The sequence below is a fragment of the Pygoscelis adeliae genome, unplaced genomic scaffold, assembly GCF_000699105.1.
Source record: "Pygoscelis adeliae isolate BGI_AS28 unplaced genomic scaffold, ASM69910v1 Scaffold63, whole genome shotgun sequence".
NCBI lineage: Eukaryota > Metazoa > Chordata > Aves > Sphenisciformes > Spheniscidae > Pygoscelis > Pygoscelis adeliae.
The window spans coordinates 2,360,608-2,378,629 of NW_008824414.1; the positions used below are offsets into that span (position 1 = coordinate 2,360,608).

The 18,022-nt window shown below is 38.7% G+C and overlaps 1 protein-coding gene across 2 annotated transcripts in view; it reads left to right on the top strand.

Moving 5' to 3' along the window:
• Positions 1–18,022, top strand: part of AGAP1 (ArfGAP with GTPase domain, ankyrin repeat and PH domain 1) — a 267,477-nt gene that overhangs the window by 11,436 nt on the left and 238,019 nt on the right. For both annotated transcript variants that reach the window (XM_009320776.1, XM_009320777.1), the window contains exon 2: positions 872–959. In XM_009320776.1, coding sequence (XP_009319051.1) covers positions 872–959 — 88 coding nt within the window. The remainder of the gene's footprint in view (positions 1–871; positions 960–18,022) is intronic.

Here is an 18,022-nt window from a genome sequence, read left to right on the forward strand (position 1 = left end):
AGGCCCGGTGCCGTGTAAACCTCCCCATGATCAAAAAAGCCAAAATTCCGCTGATGGCACCAGCCCCTGAGCCACGTGTTGATCAGGTGTGTCTTCCTGCTCCTTTCAGTATTCTTCCCTGCCACTGTAGGGATTGAGGAAAACACTACCTGTGCTCCTGATCCTTCAACCAATCGCCCCAGTGCCCTGAAATCCCTTTTGATCGCTTTTGGACTTCTCTCTGCAATCTCATCACTGCCAGCCTGTATAACCAATCGCGGGTAGTAATCAGAAGGCCGTACCAGACCAGGGAGTTTCCTAGTACTTCTGTTTGGTTGTCAGATGTTCCCAGTGCAGATGTTTGGGCATGGACGGTTTGAGTTGTAAACCTCTTGGTAAAGTAAGGGACTTCAACATGTCATAGTGGACATGCCAAGATCTGTCTGTCCATAGCCGTATATATCATGTGTGCTTCAGTAGCGAGTCAATGTGAATCACGTAGTGGATAGCCTACAGAGACATTTTCCAGTATGAGAATTTAGTGATGTGTTTATAGTTTTCAGTAAAGAGGTGACAAGCTTGCTCTGAGCTTCAAGCTTCTTCCCTGAAGTCTATATATTGCCTGATGTTCCCACTTAGCATTAGTGGCGAGCTGAATAAAGGAGTGCTACTAACATAAACTGATTTTGGTTTATACATTTTGTCATGTATATGCTCTGCTGTGGCCTTAGCTTTTTGGCAGTTACTTTATCTGTTGGCCTATTTTGGAGTGTTTCTATTGTGTGGGCTTTTTCCTCAAGTGCAGAGAATTTATTTCTGCATTAAGATTTTGCTTGATGTTCTGCTTTTTACAGGGATTAATTGCAGATGAACTTTTTTCCTTTTTTTCCAGGGGATTGTGGGTAACCTAGCGAGTGGCAAATCTGCACTTGTACACCGGTATCTGACTGGCACGTACGTCCAAGAGGAATCACCTGAAGGTATGTGGATATGCAAATTTCACTTTTTTTTTTTTTCACAAACTACATCTTTATTCATTTTTAATCATGCAGAAATGAATCAGTAAAGAATCTGATTTGCTATTTCAAAGTTCATGGAGATTTTCCCTTTAACATTCTCCAGACTGAGATAAGTATATACAATGAATATAATTGTAGCTTTTTCATAACTACTTAGCATCCTTAAATACTTCGGCACCCAGTATGTGTCCATATGGGAAACTTCTAGTCCTGTACTGAGAAGAATTGACTGCTCTCAGTAGCGCTGCTGCTTTCAATTTGGCTGTTGAAAGCCACGTTTACTGTATGTAGTACTGGATTTCTGCAGAATTGGGCCCTTTGGTTTGTGGTGTTGGGAGAGTAAAAAAACTTCACAAGCCTAAGCTAAAGATGTAACTTGTTCCTTGTTTAATATATTAAATCTTTGGTCTTGAAGCTGTTTGGGGTTTTTTTTGTTTTTTAATGTTCTTATGCCATAGAAAATTAATTTATACGTGAAAACGTTGTAGTGTTTAATCCAAGTTTATAGCTTGAAATCAAAAGTATCATAGTACCCTATAGAGGTGTATCTTACACTAAATACTTTTTTGATTTTTTTTTTTTTTTATTTATTCTCCTTATGAACTTTTAAATCCAACTCTGAGACACTGAATTTCTGGTTCCTTCTTTTCCTTACTGGCTGGTTCCTTTTTTTGTTGTTTGGGAGCAAATAATTATACATTGTCTTCATGGCAGCTCTTGTTTTGAAGAGACAGACAGCAGTTTCTGTACTATAGCGTTTTCCCCTTGTTTTGTGTATCATTCTGATTTTATTTCCTTTTGATTTCAAGTCTTTAGTACATCTCACTGTTTTTGTCTTTTGCTGTAGTTGTCTTTTCAGCAATAGTTTTGTAGCTTCACGCATCTATGATAACATTTGTTTCAAATTAACTCTTAGCAAAGGAAGCTATTAAGCATAGTACTTGACATTTTAACAGTCTCAAATTGTAGATAAAATGGGAGGAGGGGGAAAGGGAGGGATGGACAAGGCTTTTTCTTGTGTAATTGCAGTAACAATGAAGTCTTACAGTTTATAAGCGTGCCTTAAATGTTTTTGCTGCTTTGTAGCTAGGACTGATGGGGTGATAACTGAGCCTTGCAACAAAACTGCACGTAGATCACATTTATGCCTGCTGCTTCTGGATGCTGATAGTGAGAAATGGTTATGTAGTATGTAGAACCACTGAATACAAGAAGTCTTCAGCAAAAATGAGTATCTCTACACATCTCTCTGCTCATTTTATGAACAGAAAATATTTTGGGTTTGTTGTGTTTGTTTTTTCTTTTTTTAAAGATTCAAATGTATTGATTATTCGCAGGATTAACAGTCCTCTTCTCCTAAACTATGAATATTTTAGATGGTGTTCCTTGCGAGTGTTGCCATCTGTCCTCTTTGTCTTCAAGGATTTTTATTTACAGTACTTGAGTGATGTTCTGACTGGTTTTCCTGAAAGGATTAGGTTACAAAAGCAGTGTCAAATAATTTCTTTGCACATAAGTATAGCTGACAGGCCTCACTAATGACACCATTCCATTTCATTAACAGTAGAAGAACTGGAATAATTAAGAGCTCTAATTCACCTTGTAAGGGATAGGGTCAAGATTTCTAATCAAGTTAGTATTAAAGGAAATTCAACCCCTATAAACTATCCTTAGTAAACATCTGTAGTAGTGATTTGTTAGTGTTTTATTTCTTTCTCATCCAAGCTAAGCCCATATGCTGCTGTTGTATGGAAAATACAGCACCAGTGCAGATGGTTCTGTTGCATTGCGGTGCGGGACTTTTGATTTTTATATTCTGCATGGGAACATAGGTTTTGATAAATTGAGACTAAGGGTAAGCCTTTATATTGGAGACCAATGCAGATCTTCCTCTTTTCCTTTTCTGAGGTATTGTAAATGTGCCAGATTGCTAAATTGGATAAAGAATAGTGTGTATATCAGATGTTAAGGTGTCAGATGCTTGACTATTTAAGAAAAAACAAAGTTTACTGACTTCGAATGGCTTGCTAACAGCAAAATTTATCAGGTATCGTATAATTAGCATCTAATTGGTAAAATGATGGATGCATACTTCATGTGAAAATGGTGATTACGACCAGGGACCGCTATTTCTGCTATCCTTTGCCTTCTAAATTGCTACAATTGCTATGAAACCTGCCCTGAATTAGACAAGTGCTGGATCTCCTGTAGGCCTTTAAGGTAGCTTCAGCATTCCAGTAAATGAATCTTAAGTATATAAAGATGGCTTCATGTTTCCTTCAGTTCTTTTCTTTAAGATGAGGTATTTCTCTTGCTGCCTGACATCACCTCCCCACCAAGAAGAGGAATCATATCACACTAAAGTGTAAAGCAGTTTTCTCTCATTGTCTGGCCCAACTTTTATTTCTGTTCAAAATTAATTTTAGTCTCTAGTGTGATTGTAACATGGAAACCTTTGTTTTCTCAAAGAATAACTCTGTCTTGGGAAGAAAATTGACTTTTAGACTCTCTTTTTGCCTATTTAACATGCACATAGCTATACTCCTGTGTGACACATTTTTAAATCAAATGTATTTTGATGTAAGAAAAGAAATTATGTATTATACAAGTGGGAATTTCAGTAGACTGGCACTTGCAATTTTTTTTCTGTGATGATATGACAAGGAAGTGATGGGAAATAGGGTATTTTAGTGATTTGTGATCTTCTAAGAACCTTCCAAGTGACTGGAAGAAAAACTACTACTAAACAGTGTGCTGGGTTTTTTACACAGCTGAAACAAGAAGTAAGATGCATGCAACCTGGTATCTTTTTTCTCCTGTCTAAAATTTAATTCTACCCGTAGAAACAAAATGAAACATGGTGCACATGGAATTTGAGACCAAGTACTTTGCAGACCAAGGTGAATTGAAGTTTACAGGAACAGTGAGTGTCAGGAGTATTCTGTTACTGTTTGGGTTTTTGTTTCCAAAAAGCCATGGAGGCGTTAAACATGACTTAAAGGCTTTTGCACATCTCTGGTGTGTCTGAATACCTTAATTCATGTATGATTATTTCCGATTTTTTTTCCAGTGAGCCTAATTTAAAAAAAAAAAAAGGCAGATGAGTTGTGGTCCAAGGTGTCTCAGCTGGGATGAGGAAAAAGGAGGTTTATTTTTGTCTCCCACCCCACTGCCACAGTAAAGTGAGATGCTAGAACAGACAGCTGATGTGAACATGAACTGCTAAATCTGTCCAGTATATCTTGTGTTTAAGAAAACCAAGAAGGGGAGCTGAGGTCGTGTTAACAAAATCCAGGTCATGTTAACAAAATCCCCTTAAATTTGAAGATGCAGAACAGTTGAAGTGAGAGCTAAGAAGGAAGCAGGTTCCCTCCTGAGGAAACAGAATTAAGGTAGTGGCACCTGTGGCTATACAGTACAACTGAAGGGAGAAAGCTGTTGCAAGAGCTGTAGCAACTGGTTTGGCTGTATCTTTGGTAACTTTTGAAAAAGTTCTAAGGGCGCAGGTCTCCAGTGTAATATATGCTTAGGAGACTGGCTTGAAAGTAACTTGAAGTATAACTTCTTTCCTGAAATTGGTAACTTCTCCAAAAACTAGCAGCAAAAGAGGTATTGATGATTATCTAGTGGCAATCTGCTCTACTTTGGCATTCAAATGAGGGACAAACGTTTTAAGTAGGTTAATAACTAAACGTTTGGGTATATTTAAGATATCCCACAAAAAAAAAAAACATTTTTTTGCTCTCAAAAGCATGAAGGCAGTCCAGCACCCTGACTTGGGAGAGCAAATAGCTGTTGCAGTGGTGGAGATGTCACGTATCTGTGTGTGGAAGCACTTATGAATATAATATAAATGGAAATATAGGATGTAAATCTTTGCAATGTTGTCTATTTCCCATTGTCTAGGTTGATAATCCTTAGGCTTCCCTTGTAGTACACAGTGCTAAAAGAAAGGCATTGGGAGCCCTTACAGAGAGTTATTTTAGCCACTAATAGGTATCTTTTTTACTGCTCTAATTTTTTTATCTATGGATTTTTTTATTCCTTATCATACAAGGTTATTCAATTGCCTTCGATTTCTTCTTTCCCATTTCCTTTTTGTAATTGTAGCCTGTTTTAGTTTTTTTTCTCATTGGTAGAATGGGTTGAAAGCAATTGCATTGGGTGTTTTATTGCAGTTGATGTATTGTGACTGTTGCCACGCTGTAGCGTGAGTGAGGCAGGGCGGTTTGTTTAGCACTTAGGTTTTGTAGCACTGCCTCCACTGCATCCCAGGTGTGAGCTGCGAGCCCAGCAGAGTACCACCGCACTGGAGCCTTTAGTCTGTCACTAAAGGATAAGATGCATCAAATTTCAAGTGCCACTTAATTTCAGTTAGAGGTCTCTTAGGTGTTATGGGCTACGATAAATATGTTCCCCCAGTAAGCACTATAGAGAAAAACCTTAATGTGCTCTCCAGAAATCTTGCTTTCCAGCGAATGTGATCATTTGCTTTCTTTCCAAACTTGACCTAAAGATAACTTTATACTGTAACAGCCTCCACTGATGAACTTTTTCATTACCTACAATGAACAGTGTATCACTTGAGTAACAGGCATGGTCCTAAAACTTAATGTTTATTATTTAAGTACTAACCAAGTGTCACCTTCAGCCTTCCCTTTAAAAAAGCCGCAATGTGATGAGGTTACTATGAAAGTAAGTTTCTAGCCTGTTACCAAAACATGTAGAAATTTCATATTAGGAGATGCATGTCCGTGTTTTTCTATTTCTATCTAGTAACTATTTCCATATCATGCTACTTCAGCAGAGTGTAATTATGCAAGGAAGATTGAGAAAGACTACTTTAAAATTTCAGCTGCTTTTGTTCAGCATCCCCTCATGAGATTTTTGTCTGGACATAGACTCTTAAAAAATACGTATACAAAAAGTTCAAGCATAATCTATTAACCTAGATAACCTTCCCGTTCATTCATGGAAAAGGTCTAATGCTTCAGTTGCTGGGCTCTGAGATGAAACCAAGAATGGAGCTTGTTCTCCTGGGGAAAAAAAAAAAAGATTCTTCTTTGCTTGCATTATGTTAAATTAAGTGTTCAGACAAGCAAGGCAGGAAAGGAATACCATGTTTTGACATTTTTTATACCTGGATGTGCTGGGAGATTTAACAGTGAGATGGGGATCACAGTTTGGTGTTTCAGGTTGACTGGAACATGGGAGCTGCAGCAGAATTGGACAACATTTTCCTTCTGTAAGATAGTGATTCTTGTCCCCTTCTTCCCATGATTCATGTGCAAGCTAAAAATGTAATTCTTTCTTCTGTGAACAATTAGGTTCCTAAGGTTGCAAATCTCTTCACAGAAGCTATTAGCTATTTTTATCTAGTTAATTTTTTTTCAAATATGTAGGAATCTGGAGGCCATATTTACTAAACAACCAATTTTTATCTTTCATGAGTAAAAGAAGAGGCTCTGTCCCAGACTAATCTGTGTGTTCTGTTTTTGGTGAGCAGGCCGGCTGAAATGTAAATGAATAGCGGAGAAATTTGTCCTCTGAATATGTACTTTCATGCTTTTCTTTAAAAATAGAATTTCATGCTTTTTCACTCGTGGTTTCCTGGAATTCCATAAAATCATCACCATACATCTGAAAAATCTACACAGCTTATACAGGGAGATTTTAGAAGAATTACAAGTGCATGTGAGTTCAAAAAAGCAACGTGAACCTTAGAGTCTAGTTCCTTTGAAGGAGCTGGATATTGCATCCATTACAGCATTTGAGCCACAAAACATAGGGAAGCTGAAATTTTCCATGTTGAATTCAAATCCTCGGTGCAGTGTTTCACAGGCTTTTCACAGCACTTTGTGGGGCAGCAGAAGCTATCAGAGTACTTTTTTTTTTGTCTGTGAAAATGCAGACAAACGCTGTGTTGTGTGTAGGAGACAATGATGACTTGAGACATGTGTTTCAAAATTATCTCCTTTCAGTTCTTTGTCTTCTGTTTTGTTACAATACTATCAGCTGATTATTTTTATTTGGCATTTCATGCTGACATCCAGATATAAAACAACACTTGTCTTTTTTGATCATTTTAAAGTATTGCTGCAGTTGGCTCTCTTGGGCTTTTGGAGCCTTTCAGGCTTAGCATAAAAGAGTGTGTTTATGTATTCTGCAATCTCCCCTCTCCAGTCCTACCCTCTCCTCGTCCCCCTGAGACTGGCTGTGTGGTTTAGCGAATTCTTTGAAAACCTCTCTGTTCTAGCTGTCAAGCTGGCTACTGTTTAAAGTGTTGCACAAACAAGGATCTATGTTAATTAAACGAAGAAGTTAAGTATTTGTTCTTTTCTTGGGGAGAAGGTGCTGAAGAAGCAGTTTTCTAGAAGGGACTTACCTTTTTGGTTGTGTGCCTTGAGGATCGACTCATCTTTAAGATGTCTTTAACACGTTGCACCTTGAATACTCAAAGACTTTGACAACTAATGTCTGTAGGATTTGTGCCCTTCTTGTAACAGGCTCCCCTGAAGGTTGTGTCCCAGGTAAAAACCATAATTCGGATTTATAGCTGCTACTACAACTTTAGGCTCTTAATAGTAATAGTAATAAAAGTGACTCTTAAGTCTCCAGTGCTCTTTGCTTTCTGCTGCTGTTGAGTCAAAAGCTAGTTTGAAGTTTCTGTTGCTGGAAGAAGGGCCTGCCTTCCACTTTTTTTCAAATATTAGTTCTGGTTGTATTTGTAAATCAAGTTAGCCCAGTGTTTAGCTCTCAGTCTTAAAGCAGAATTTAAACATGTTCTTTAAACATATTTCTTTTTCAGCTTGTATTTGATTTCTTATTGGTGGGGTTTTTTTCCCCCTTCCATTTAATCTTACCTTGTTTTGGAGGGTTGTATCAAAAAGTAGGGCATAGTAGTTAGCTGATTTTATTCACAATATGTTTAATTCTCAACAGTTTTTTTTTGTTTTTTTTTTTAATTTGCTGCTATAGCAGGTCGTCAGTAGGTTTTCTACATGTTTTAGGAATGACAAGGGCCTTCCACCTTGCAGGATGGCAAGATTGTATCTTGGCTAAGTGATTGACTGCACTCCACTTTCACGACCCTGCTGGAAAGGCAGGTTGTTCCGCAGGAGGTGCGGAGCTGCCCCTGCTCCATTAACTTTACGTGTTGGGGGAAAAGGAGGAAAAAGGGATGGAGGGAGAGTGGATCAGCTTAGCTCCTGACTCGCATGATCTGGCTTTCCTTCTGAGTGAGACTTTTAAACAGGCAACCTGCTTTCCTCAATGCTGCTTATTTTAAAACTTTCCATGTATATTTCTAGGGCTGCCACTTGGCATTTGGGTAACATCCCTCTGAAAAAACTTGTAATTTACTTTAGTACTGTCATTCTCTTTTCTCCTTCCCACTCCCCCTTGGCTCTGAGTGATACTAATATGAAAGGTGTTCAGTGAAATACAGAAGGAAAATAGATTTTTCCTAACCCTTAAGATATGGTATGCTATTATATAATGACCATTCTGTTGTCATATTTGAATTGGAATATTTTGGGAGGTAATTATAAAAAAAAAAAAGTATGATAGTTGCTTTGTCTGGGTTTCCTTAGCAGATCTCAGTATGATTTTTTTGTGTGTTCAGACAGATTATAGTATAATCACAGCTAGCTAAGTCCAATTTTAACTTCAGGGTTACTATTTGTAATGTAATACTGTAATGAAAGGACAGATACTATAGAAGCTGGCTATAAACTAAGTATAAAAAGTGAAGGGATATTTAAAAAAAGAGAGGAGGGGAAAAAAAGCCTGAAATCTATGCTTCTATGCTTATAGGAGTTAAGTTTTTGGTTTGTCTTGGGGTTTGTTAGCAGGTATGGTAAGATCTTTAAAATTATATTGGAAGCTTGTAAAGTTGAACTTACAGAAGTTTTGAGCAGATGTTGGCAGGAGATGATTTTTTATGTTAGATTGAAAGGTAGAAGGTGTGTGAATATCTGGCTGAATGAGTTAGTGTCTGGAAGATTAAATGTGTGATAAAAAAAATTTTTAAGGAACTGCAGTAAAAAAGAGCTATGGTATTTTAAGTCATAGAGCTAATTTTGTAAGGAAATTTGTTTGGAAAGTGGTGTTTTGGGGTGTAAACTTTTTAAACTCAAAGACTGGTGATGGAAACAGGTAGGAGTGTACTAAAGTAGTATCACATCCTGCCCAAAGAAGTTGATTGCTGCTGTTTGGTTTTTGTTTGTCTCCAGCTGGCTTGATAAAAAGCCTTTAAAATTAGATTTGTAGCGTATATACAGTTAGTGGGTGTGACGTGTGTAAGCAACTGTCTGCACCTGCTGTCCATAAAATAAATAAAATAGTAAAAAAACAAGTAATAATAAAAAAAGCTGTCATATGTGCCTGATTTCCTATCTTATTAGTAGAAACTGAACCATTAGTTTAATTGTAGGCCCTTGTCACCTGACACTATGTCCTGGTTTCGGCAGGGATAGAGTTAATTTCCTTCCTAGTAGCTGGGACAGTGCTGTGTTTTGGACTTAGGGTGAGAACAGTGTTGATAACACACTGATGTTTTAGTTGTTGCTAAGCAGTGCTTACACTAGCCAAGGACTTTCCAGCTTCCCATGCTCTACTGACTGAGAGGGCTGGGGGTGCACAAGAAGCTGGGAGGGGGCACAGCCGGGACAGCTGACCCAAACTGGCCAAAGGGACGTTCCATACCATGTGATGTCATGCTCAGTATATAAAGCTGGGGGAAGAAGAAGGAAGGGGGGGACGTTTGGAGTGGTGGCGTTTGTCTTCCCAAGTCACCGTTACGCGTGATGGAGCCCTGCTTTCCTGGAGATGGCTGAACACCTGCCTGCCCATGGGAAGTAGTGAATGAATTCCTTGTTTTGCTTTGCTTGCGTGCGTGGCTTTTGCTTTACCTATTAAACTGTCTTTATCTCAACCCAGGAGTTTTCTCACTTTTACCCTTCCGATTCTCTCCCCCATCCCACTGTGGGGGGAGTGAGCGAGCGGCTGCGTGGTGCTCAGTTGCCGGCTGAGGTTAAACCACAACACACTATGAGGTCAGAAAGGTTCTTTTAGGGGTCCTAGGCAGGATGATGACAGCACTGTATATGGCCGTTTGCCTTATAAAATGGTGCTAGTTATGCTGACCAGGGTGTGCTGGTCACACCCCTGTAAATTTACAAGTACCTTTTTTCTTTTCCATTTTAATACTTAATAAGGCATAGCTTTTAAAATACCTGAGCATGTTCCTTTGAAGAGTTTTACTGTCTGATTAAGCTCGAATATTTGACATTCATAGTTGTGCCCTGATGAGATTTAAATAAAGCTGTGCGAAGTGAAGAGAGTATGGTGCTGGAGAGAATGCCAAATACAAGGAACAGAAGCAGCAGTGCAGGAATCTTAAAATACTTTCAGATTGTAATCACAGGATTCAGTGTACAGAGAAAGTCCTGCAGGTGTTGCAATTGTAAGTGTGGCTGCAAGAGACTCCTGACGCTCGGGACGTTGGGGTGAATATAAGGGATCTGGGTGACTGTCAGAGGAGGAGGAGGTTCCTCACAGGTTCCTACTGGTTATTTTCCTCCCCTTTAAACTGTCAGAAATGTTTTTTCACGTGAATGAACTATGAAAAAGGGCATACTTACAACATGTAATGTATTCAGCTTTTATTTGCTCAGTGCCAAAATTTTTGTATATTTATGTGCAGTAGATGTCAGATAAATGTGTTACTTCATCACGTTGAATTGATGGTTGCCTAATATCTTGTTTGTGGAGTGATTTCGGAGATGTGAGCGCTTACATGCAGGGCACAGGTACTTTATCACTTTGCAGAAAACGTTTCAGAATTTTGCAAATTCACGCTAGAACCATGAACAGTATTAAAATCTCAAACCTATTTATTGTATTTAAAAATCATATATAGGTTGGTGTTGTGCCTTTCTTAGGAGGAAAGACAGCTATAGATTCTTTCCAGGCAAGTGTAGCGTGACAGGTGTAATTCTGGTGCATTTGCTAAAAATCAGTGTGTTGCTTTAAATATGAATACTTTTGTCGGTAATGCTAAATGTTAAGGTCTGTATGGTACTATTTCTGCTGTGTCATATACTTCAGTATTACCTAAACACATTTTTTAATAGTTGAGTAGATGCTCTCATTTGTCAAACAGCTAATCAGATACCGATTATGTTCTAAACTGGGTACCCTGAGGTACAGGGATGCTTCCAGCCAGGAGAGTGAAATCATGCAAGATTTTAAATGCTCTGAGAGCAAACCGTTCTAAAATGCATATTGGCAGTGTGTGCTTTCCAGAATCCCATTCTGCTTATCAGCTTTGCCGCTGGACTGTAGATCCCAAGGTTTATACCTAGAATTTTGGTGACTCTTGAGTAGAGCTTTGTATGTCTACTTCCACTGGATGCTTTTGCCTGTTTACCTGGGATCGTAATAAAACAGGAACTGAATAAAGGGTAAAGGTTTTTCCCTTGCCCTAAAATGGGATCAGCAGATTATTTCTTAGTAAGAACCCTCACCTCTTGTCTCTTCCTAGTCTGTTCTCTTACATAACCACAGTTCATACGCTTATTTTTCTTAGTGTGTATTTTCTAGGCAGATTTTGGGGTTTTTTGGCCAAGTGCTTGTGAGCTCTTTTAATTCAGTCCTTATCTTCTGTGTAATGCCCTACCCAGAGCGATATAGGGAGTTCTTGCTGAGGCTTTGTAAGCTGCTGGTGACATGAAGGCTAGGACAAGCTATCTTGCTTGTCTGCACTCCACAGGAATTCACAGCTGCTTGTCTGCAGTGCCAGTGGTTTGCCATCCTACCCCGTGTTTCTGCAGCTGGTTGGTCCTGCTTAGGTGGAAGACTCTACATTTGTCCCTATGATGCTTCCTTTGTTTTTTCCACTCTTATTTTTCTAACGTGTTATGGTCATGTTGAAGTACAACCTAATTTTCTAATATAATTGCAGTCCTTCCTGCATCGTTATCTAGAAATTAAATAGCCTGTTATTTCCATCTTCTAGGTTATTAATAAAATACTTGCATGAGACTTGAAACTCCTGCAGAAACTTGCATTGGTAGCATACTTGTTTTAAGATGAGTCATTTGGTGAGTACCAAATGTGGCTTACCTCTACGTCTGCACTCACATGACAGTAATTTTATTAAGACTGGGCTGCTTCAATTCGCTTACAAGCAGTATGCCACTGACTGTCAGAAGCTTTAGTGAAAATACAACATGTACTACTCTTCTCCAAGTCCTGTCTCCATGTAGTGAAGGAAACTTAATTGCTCAGAGGCTCTTTTTTTACTCCTTTATCTTGGTGGTTAATTGATAATTTTCTTCTTTTTCTGTCTGAAATACAACATTGGATGGTTGTAAGTAAACTTAGCCTGTTTACTGTACTTCTGGCTTCTCCTTTTCCTTTTGCCAAGTTCCTGTAACAGAGAGAGAATCTGCTGTGGAAGCGTTCCCTCCCTGCACCCAAATGTCTAATAACTGCATTTGTGTGTAATAACGTGTGGCTGGCTCGAGTAAATGCTCTTCCCAGGCTGGTCTGTAAAGCACCACCATTTTTTTTTTTCTTTAGATGCTGGCAACTGTTTAAAGTTAATGGAAGCAACTGCTGTATATTTCATTCTAGTTGGTTGGTGTTGAGCCAAGAGTGGGTTGCAGCAAGATGTCACCCTGTTCCTTATTTGCTTAATTTTCAGTCCCAGTCAGGCAGTTCAGGACTGCACTACTCTATCTGTTAAATTTTCTGCTACTTGGAAATGAGACCATAGACCTTTGCAAAAATGTAATTCAACATAACTGCCTCTATTTGTCCTCAAGATGAAGCCCCTGCCTCTCCATTTTCTATCTAACCATATTAAATGGCATTAATTATGGTCTCTGATTCTATGCAACTTGATTAGCTAGTACTTTTTTTTTTTTAAGGGTAAGCTGTATTTTCCTGAACACTTAAAAACTTAAAATTCAGTTGATCTCCATCCAAATCACCACCAGGTTTTGTGGACCCATCAGTTCTGGCCTTCTGTAGAAGCACTGCAAATATGTCAATGAATGTATCTCAAAATTAAGTTGTTAAATGTCATTGCAGCTGCTGCTAAAATTGCATAACCTTCTTTTCATGGAATTACAAGATCATATATTAGTGCTTCCTTGCCAGTTCTTATGTAATAAGATTGTATGTGTCGTGGTTTAACCCCAGTTGGCAACTGAGCACCACGCAGCCGCTCGCTCACCCCCCCACCAGTGGGATGGGGGAGAGAATTGGAAGGGTAAAAGTGAGAAAACTCGTGGGTTGAGATAAAAACAGTTTAATAGGTAGAGCAACAGTCACGCACGCAAGCAAAGCAAAACAAAGGAATTAATTCACTACTTCCCATCGGCAGGCAGATGTTCAGCCATCTCCAGGAAAGCAGGGCTCCCTCACGCGTAACAGTGACTTGGGAAGACAAACAGCACTACTCCAAACATTCCCCCCTTCCTTCTTCTTCCCCCAGCTTTTATATACTGAGCATGATGTCACATGGTATGGAATGTCACATGGTATGGGATATCCCATTGGCCAGTTTGGGTCAGCTGTCCTGGCTGTGCCCCCTCCCAGCTTCTTGTGTTCCTCCAGCCTTCTCAGTTGGTAGAGCATGGGAAGTTGGAAAGTCCTTGACTAGTATAAACACTACCTAGCAACAACTGAAAACATCAATGTGTTATCAACATTGTTCTCACCCTAAATCCAGAGCACAGCACTGTACCAGCTACTAGGAAGGAAATTAACTCTATCCCTGCTGAAACCAGGACAGTATGATGTAATAATATTATATCATACATGGTACCTGTTGGTGTACCTTGCTTTAATTGAGTATGGCTTGATACTTCAAGGAGAACCCTAATATTCTAGCCCATGATTTGATCCATGTATTTCCTAAAATATATCATAAACCTGTTGAGAGAAGCAGATGGTGGGTTTTGAAAAACTCAGTCTAGGTTGCTTTGTTGGTTTTTGGGTTTTTTACCTAGGTACTTTGTTGGGAAGCTGGTGCAGTTATCTGCTTGTGGCTATAGTCTTGTGCGAGAGCAATGGTTCCCCAATCTTTGCACTTCTGTGGTTATACACTCAACCCAGCTCAACCACATTTAGTTTCTGAAGTATTGTTTAGCACAATATTTGTATTAAGGAAATACCCAAAAGCTAACTTTACATGCGGCTGAATGATAGTTTGTGATAGCTTCTTTGCTGCTAATACCAATATGAATTGGCATCAAGCACTGAGCATGACTTGATTTGGTGAAAATTTTGTTTTAATGCTTCTTGTGTAATAATATGCTTACTTGGGAAATGCGGAGAAAAACATTTTTGAAGTAGTTTATTTAAATAAAAATTCTGGGTAACGGTGAACTGCAACAGTGGCATTGGTTTACTGGGCTGTTGCAGTTGTCATTCTTTAGCGCTTCTGCTTCGTTGCAGAAGATCTTGCAAGCATTTCTTTTTTCTGAGCTTAACCAGCAATTTCATATATTTGGTCCTGAAATGATGTATGTATGATTGGAGGGAATAAATGACTTTTTAACATGTTTCCCTGAAGAGGAGCCAGATTCTTGGCACTGTCTTTTCCATCTTAAGACAAAAAGTAAAGAGAATCTGTATGTGTAAGACAACTGACCGCTGTTGTCAAAATTCACATGTCATTGGAAATACAAAATAGAGGTTTTAATGGTTGATTCAGTCTTACCTTCTGTCTTTCCTTTCTTGCCTGCCCTGCCCCTGTGGTTGTGGTAGACATTCAGCTGCTGCATGGGTTTGTCATGTGGCCAGCCCCCCTGAATTTATCTTTCTCATATGGCCAAATAACTTCATCCCCGTGGCAATTTGCTTGAATAAAGAGCCTGGCGAATGCAGTTGAGCCTGGGGATACAGTGTGAAAATCAGCGGTTGCTTCGATGAACGATTATGCAGTGAAACAGCTATCAGCTAGAGGAAGAGGCATCCAGGCTTTCATAGCTGGATGAAAACCTTCATCCATGGAATTCCCTATGTAATATGAAGCTTTTGCAATATAGAGCACCTTTTGATTACAGATGTGTGCGGTATTTAAAATTAGTGTTAGTTTTTACTGAAGGACAGTTTGGTACGACTGCTGATCCAAAGCACTAACCTTTCTAGAATGACGTGCATAGCAATGAGATTAGGAAGCTTTTGTTGATTCCCTCAGCCTGGTATTCTGACTTGTGCTGGGTCTTTAGCCATGGTTGTAAATGGCTGACACACAGAATTTATTTACCTTTATGTTGGTCAAAGCTGTATTTTTATCTGGAATATTTTGTAGCAGGAATCTGGCCTAATGCACAGAAGAGAGTGGGTGGTTTTATGGGTTGCATCAGAAGCACTGCACTATATCTTCTGGTGGGTATTGTGTGTGTTTTGTACGCACGAGTAATTGTTTGCTGCCTTATGCGAAATGTTGTATGTGTCTGAAAATGAGTCTGTGAATTGATAATGATCTTGCCCTGGAAAACTGGGAATAATGCAGTGATTTATAAACACAGAGTTTTAGAGAAAATAAATAAATCACATATCAAAATCCTTCCATACTAAAGCTTCCACACAGTTTCAATAATTTGTTTTTATAAAATTGCTGTGACATTTCATGAAAACATTTTCCAGTGCCATCTGTCTGGCTGTAGAGTGTTATTTAGGTATTCACTGGCATATCTTTTATATGGCTTTAGAGATGGGGTAGGGATTTACTTGCATTACTTTATGCAAGTAAATGTAGTTCAGCTGTTGATTGCATGTCTTGCATTCTAGCATCTTTGTGCTTTGACATGCCGCTTAGGACATAGCAGGAGCGATCACTCCGTCCTTCAGAGCTGTGGTCCAGGCTGCCAGTCCTTCTCTTTCAATGATCTCCTTTGGCAGGTACATATGGGAGTTGAGAATTTCCCTCATTAAAAAGCTGCATGTGTCATAATACTGATGGGACTAGAACAAAGCTAGCTACCTGTCTTGGGACTAGTGCTGTGGTTTTTTGAACGCGTTCTTTAAATTAAGAAGGTCATTTCTTTGTTTTCAGTGTCATCAGTTTAGACGGTATTTTGTGGCTCCATCATATATCTGTATATATTTAGAAAAATACAGTGGTATTTTGTAGCCATGGGAGACTTCTTGACTTCTTTGACAGGTTGCGGTAGTTCAGTATTCGAACTGGCTAATCTCTCTAATTCCTCTTTCCCGATGGCCCTGTGAATCCTTGACAAACTCCAAAGATGTATTTTTAAAAACATAACTAGTGCAGTGCTGTCCAGGTCGAACCACCCCAAACTTACTACCCTTGCACTGCTTTTACTTGCCCGACCTGGAGATGGGTCATGTCAGGGCTCGTCAGGTCAAAGGCAGAATCAGTTTATTTTTTTGCCTTAATCTTAGGACCACAGATATCTACAGTAGAACCACATAGCCTTGGTTTAATATGCTGGCAGAAGTCTGTGTATTCTCCAGTGTTTATACTTCTGTTTGTGTAAATTCTTGATATTGAGGTAGGTTTTCTCAATCTCTGTCCTGTGTAGTACCTAATGTTAGGATGTGCTCATGATAAGGGCTCTTTAATGGTGTAGAAACATAAGTTAATAGGGATGCATCCTGCTTTGATCTCAAATTTCCATAAAATAATTCTTATTTGGGGAATGGGCGTGAGTCTGCTGTTACATTTCCTGATCTTCAGATTTGGTTTGAAATGCTTATTACAGGTTGGAAATGCAGGGCATTCTTTTAAATATTTTGGTTCTGGGGGTTATTAGATTTAAACTATATATTGTGAAACACCTAAACCCAAACAAAAATGAATGCATGAGGGGTGTGCAAGGAACTAGTGCATATTCCAGATAATGAGCATACTCAATTTTTAAGGGTAAAGAAGCCACTTGAATAGATTTAAATTGACTGTGTGCTTCTTGACTGCTGCATTGTTCTTCTAGTGTGACAGACCGTGGTAAAGTGGTACAGCATGTCAAGATTTGAATTTAATTCTGGAAATAAAAATACAGTATCATTCTACTGAGCTCCAAGCACAGTGTTTTTGGGGAGGGCAAGGAACAGGTATACAAGCTGGTCACTTAATGTGGATTTGTATAGGAAGAGAGCTGTTGGATAACTCTATACTAGATTTGTTAAATATGGTACACTTCTCCAACCTGCTCCCGCAGACAAAATCTTTAGTGACCCTGAAGTGGCTGTCAAGAATAAATCTCTTAGTGCTCCCATTTGTGGTCTGTGTATATACATTTTAATACTACATCCATGGATTTTATATTACTTTTTTTTTCAATTCTCTACTTATGCTTTTTATTTCACCTTGTCTGTACCTTCTTTATACCTCTGAGGACTGTTTGAAGATACAGCGAGACTTGAAAGGCGTCCTATTGACAAGAGGGAATAATGAGTTGACTCTTAAATGTGTTCAGTTCATGGTATTTTATAATTAGTTGTGTGAACTTTCAGTGTTTAAAAAAAGGAAATAGGAAATGGCAATTACACAGAACTTTTACTCTTCAATCATGTATATACTGCATTTCTATTGTTACTTACAGCTTAAAAGAGCCTCTCTGGAGGGCTGTATATTAATTAATTAATCTTATTTAACACTTCATTATGAAGTGTATACAATTAATTGACAATGTATAGACATAATGATCCGGTTAATAGAAATACAGTTCCTGAGAGCTGAGACTAGTTTCCTTTCAAAGTTTTACGCTTGGTTTTGATTATTCTTTTCAAGTTCACTAATGATATGTATTGATCTGCCACTTGATCTTTGAAGGCAAAATTGAAATCCAGTTTGTGAGCAAGATAATGAAAATCTATACATAGCTCTTCTACTCCTGTGCAATTAAACAAACAGAAATGTGCTAGTCTTAATTGTTGCATGTTTGGTACTGCTAAGCTGTTCATAACAGGGTAGGTTTATAAAGAAAATTAAACAAAACCAAAATACCCCCAACCCCCTGACAAAAACAGCAGCACCA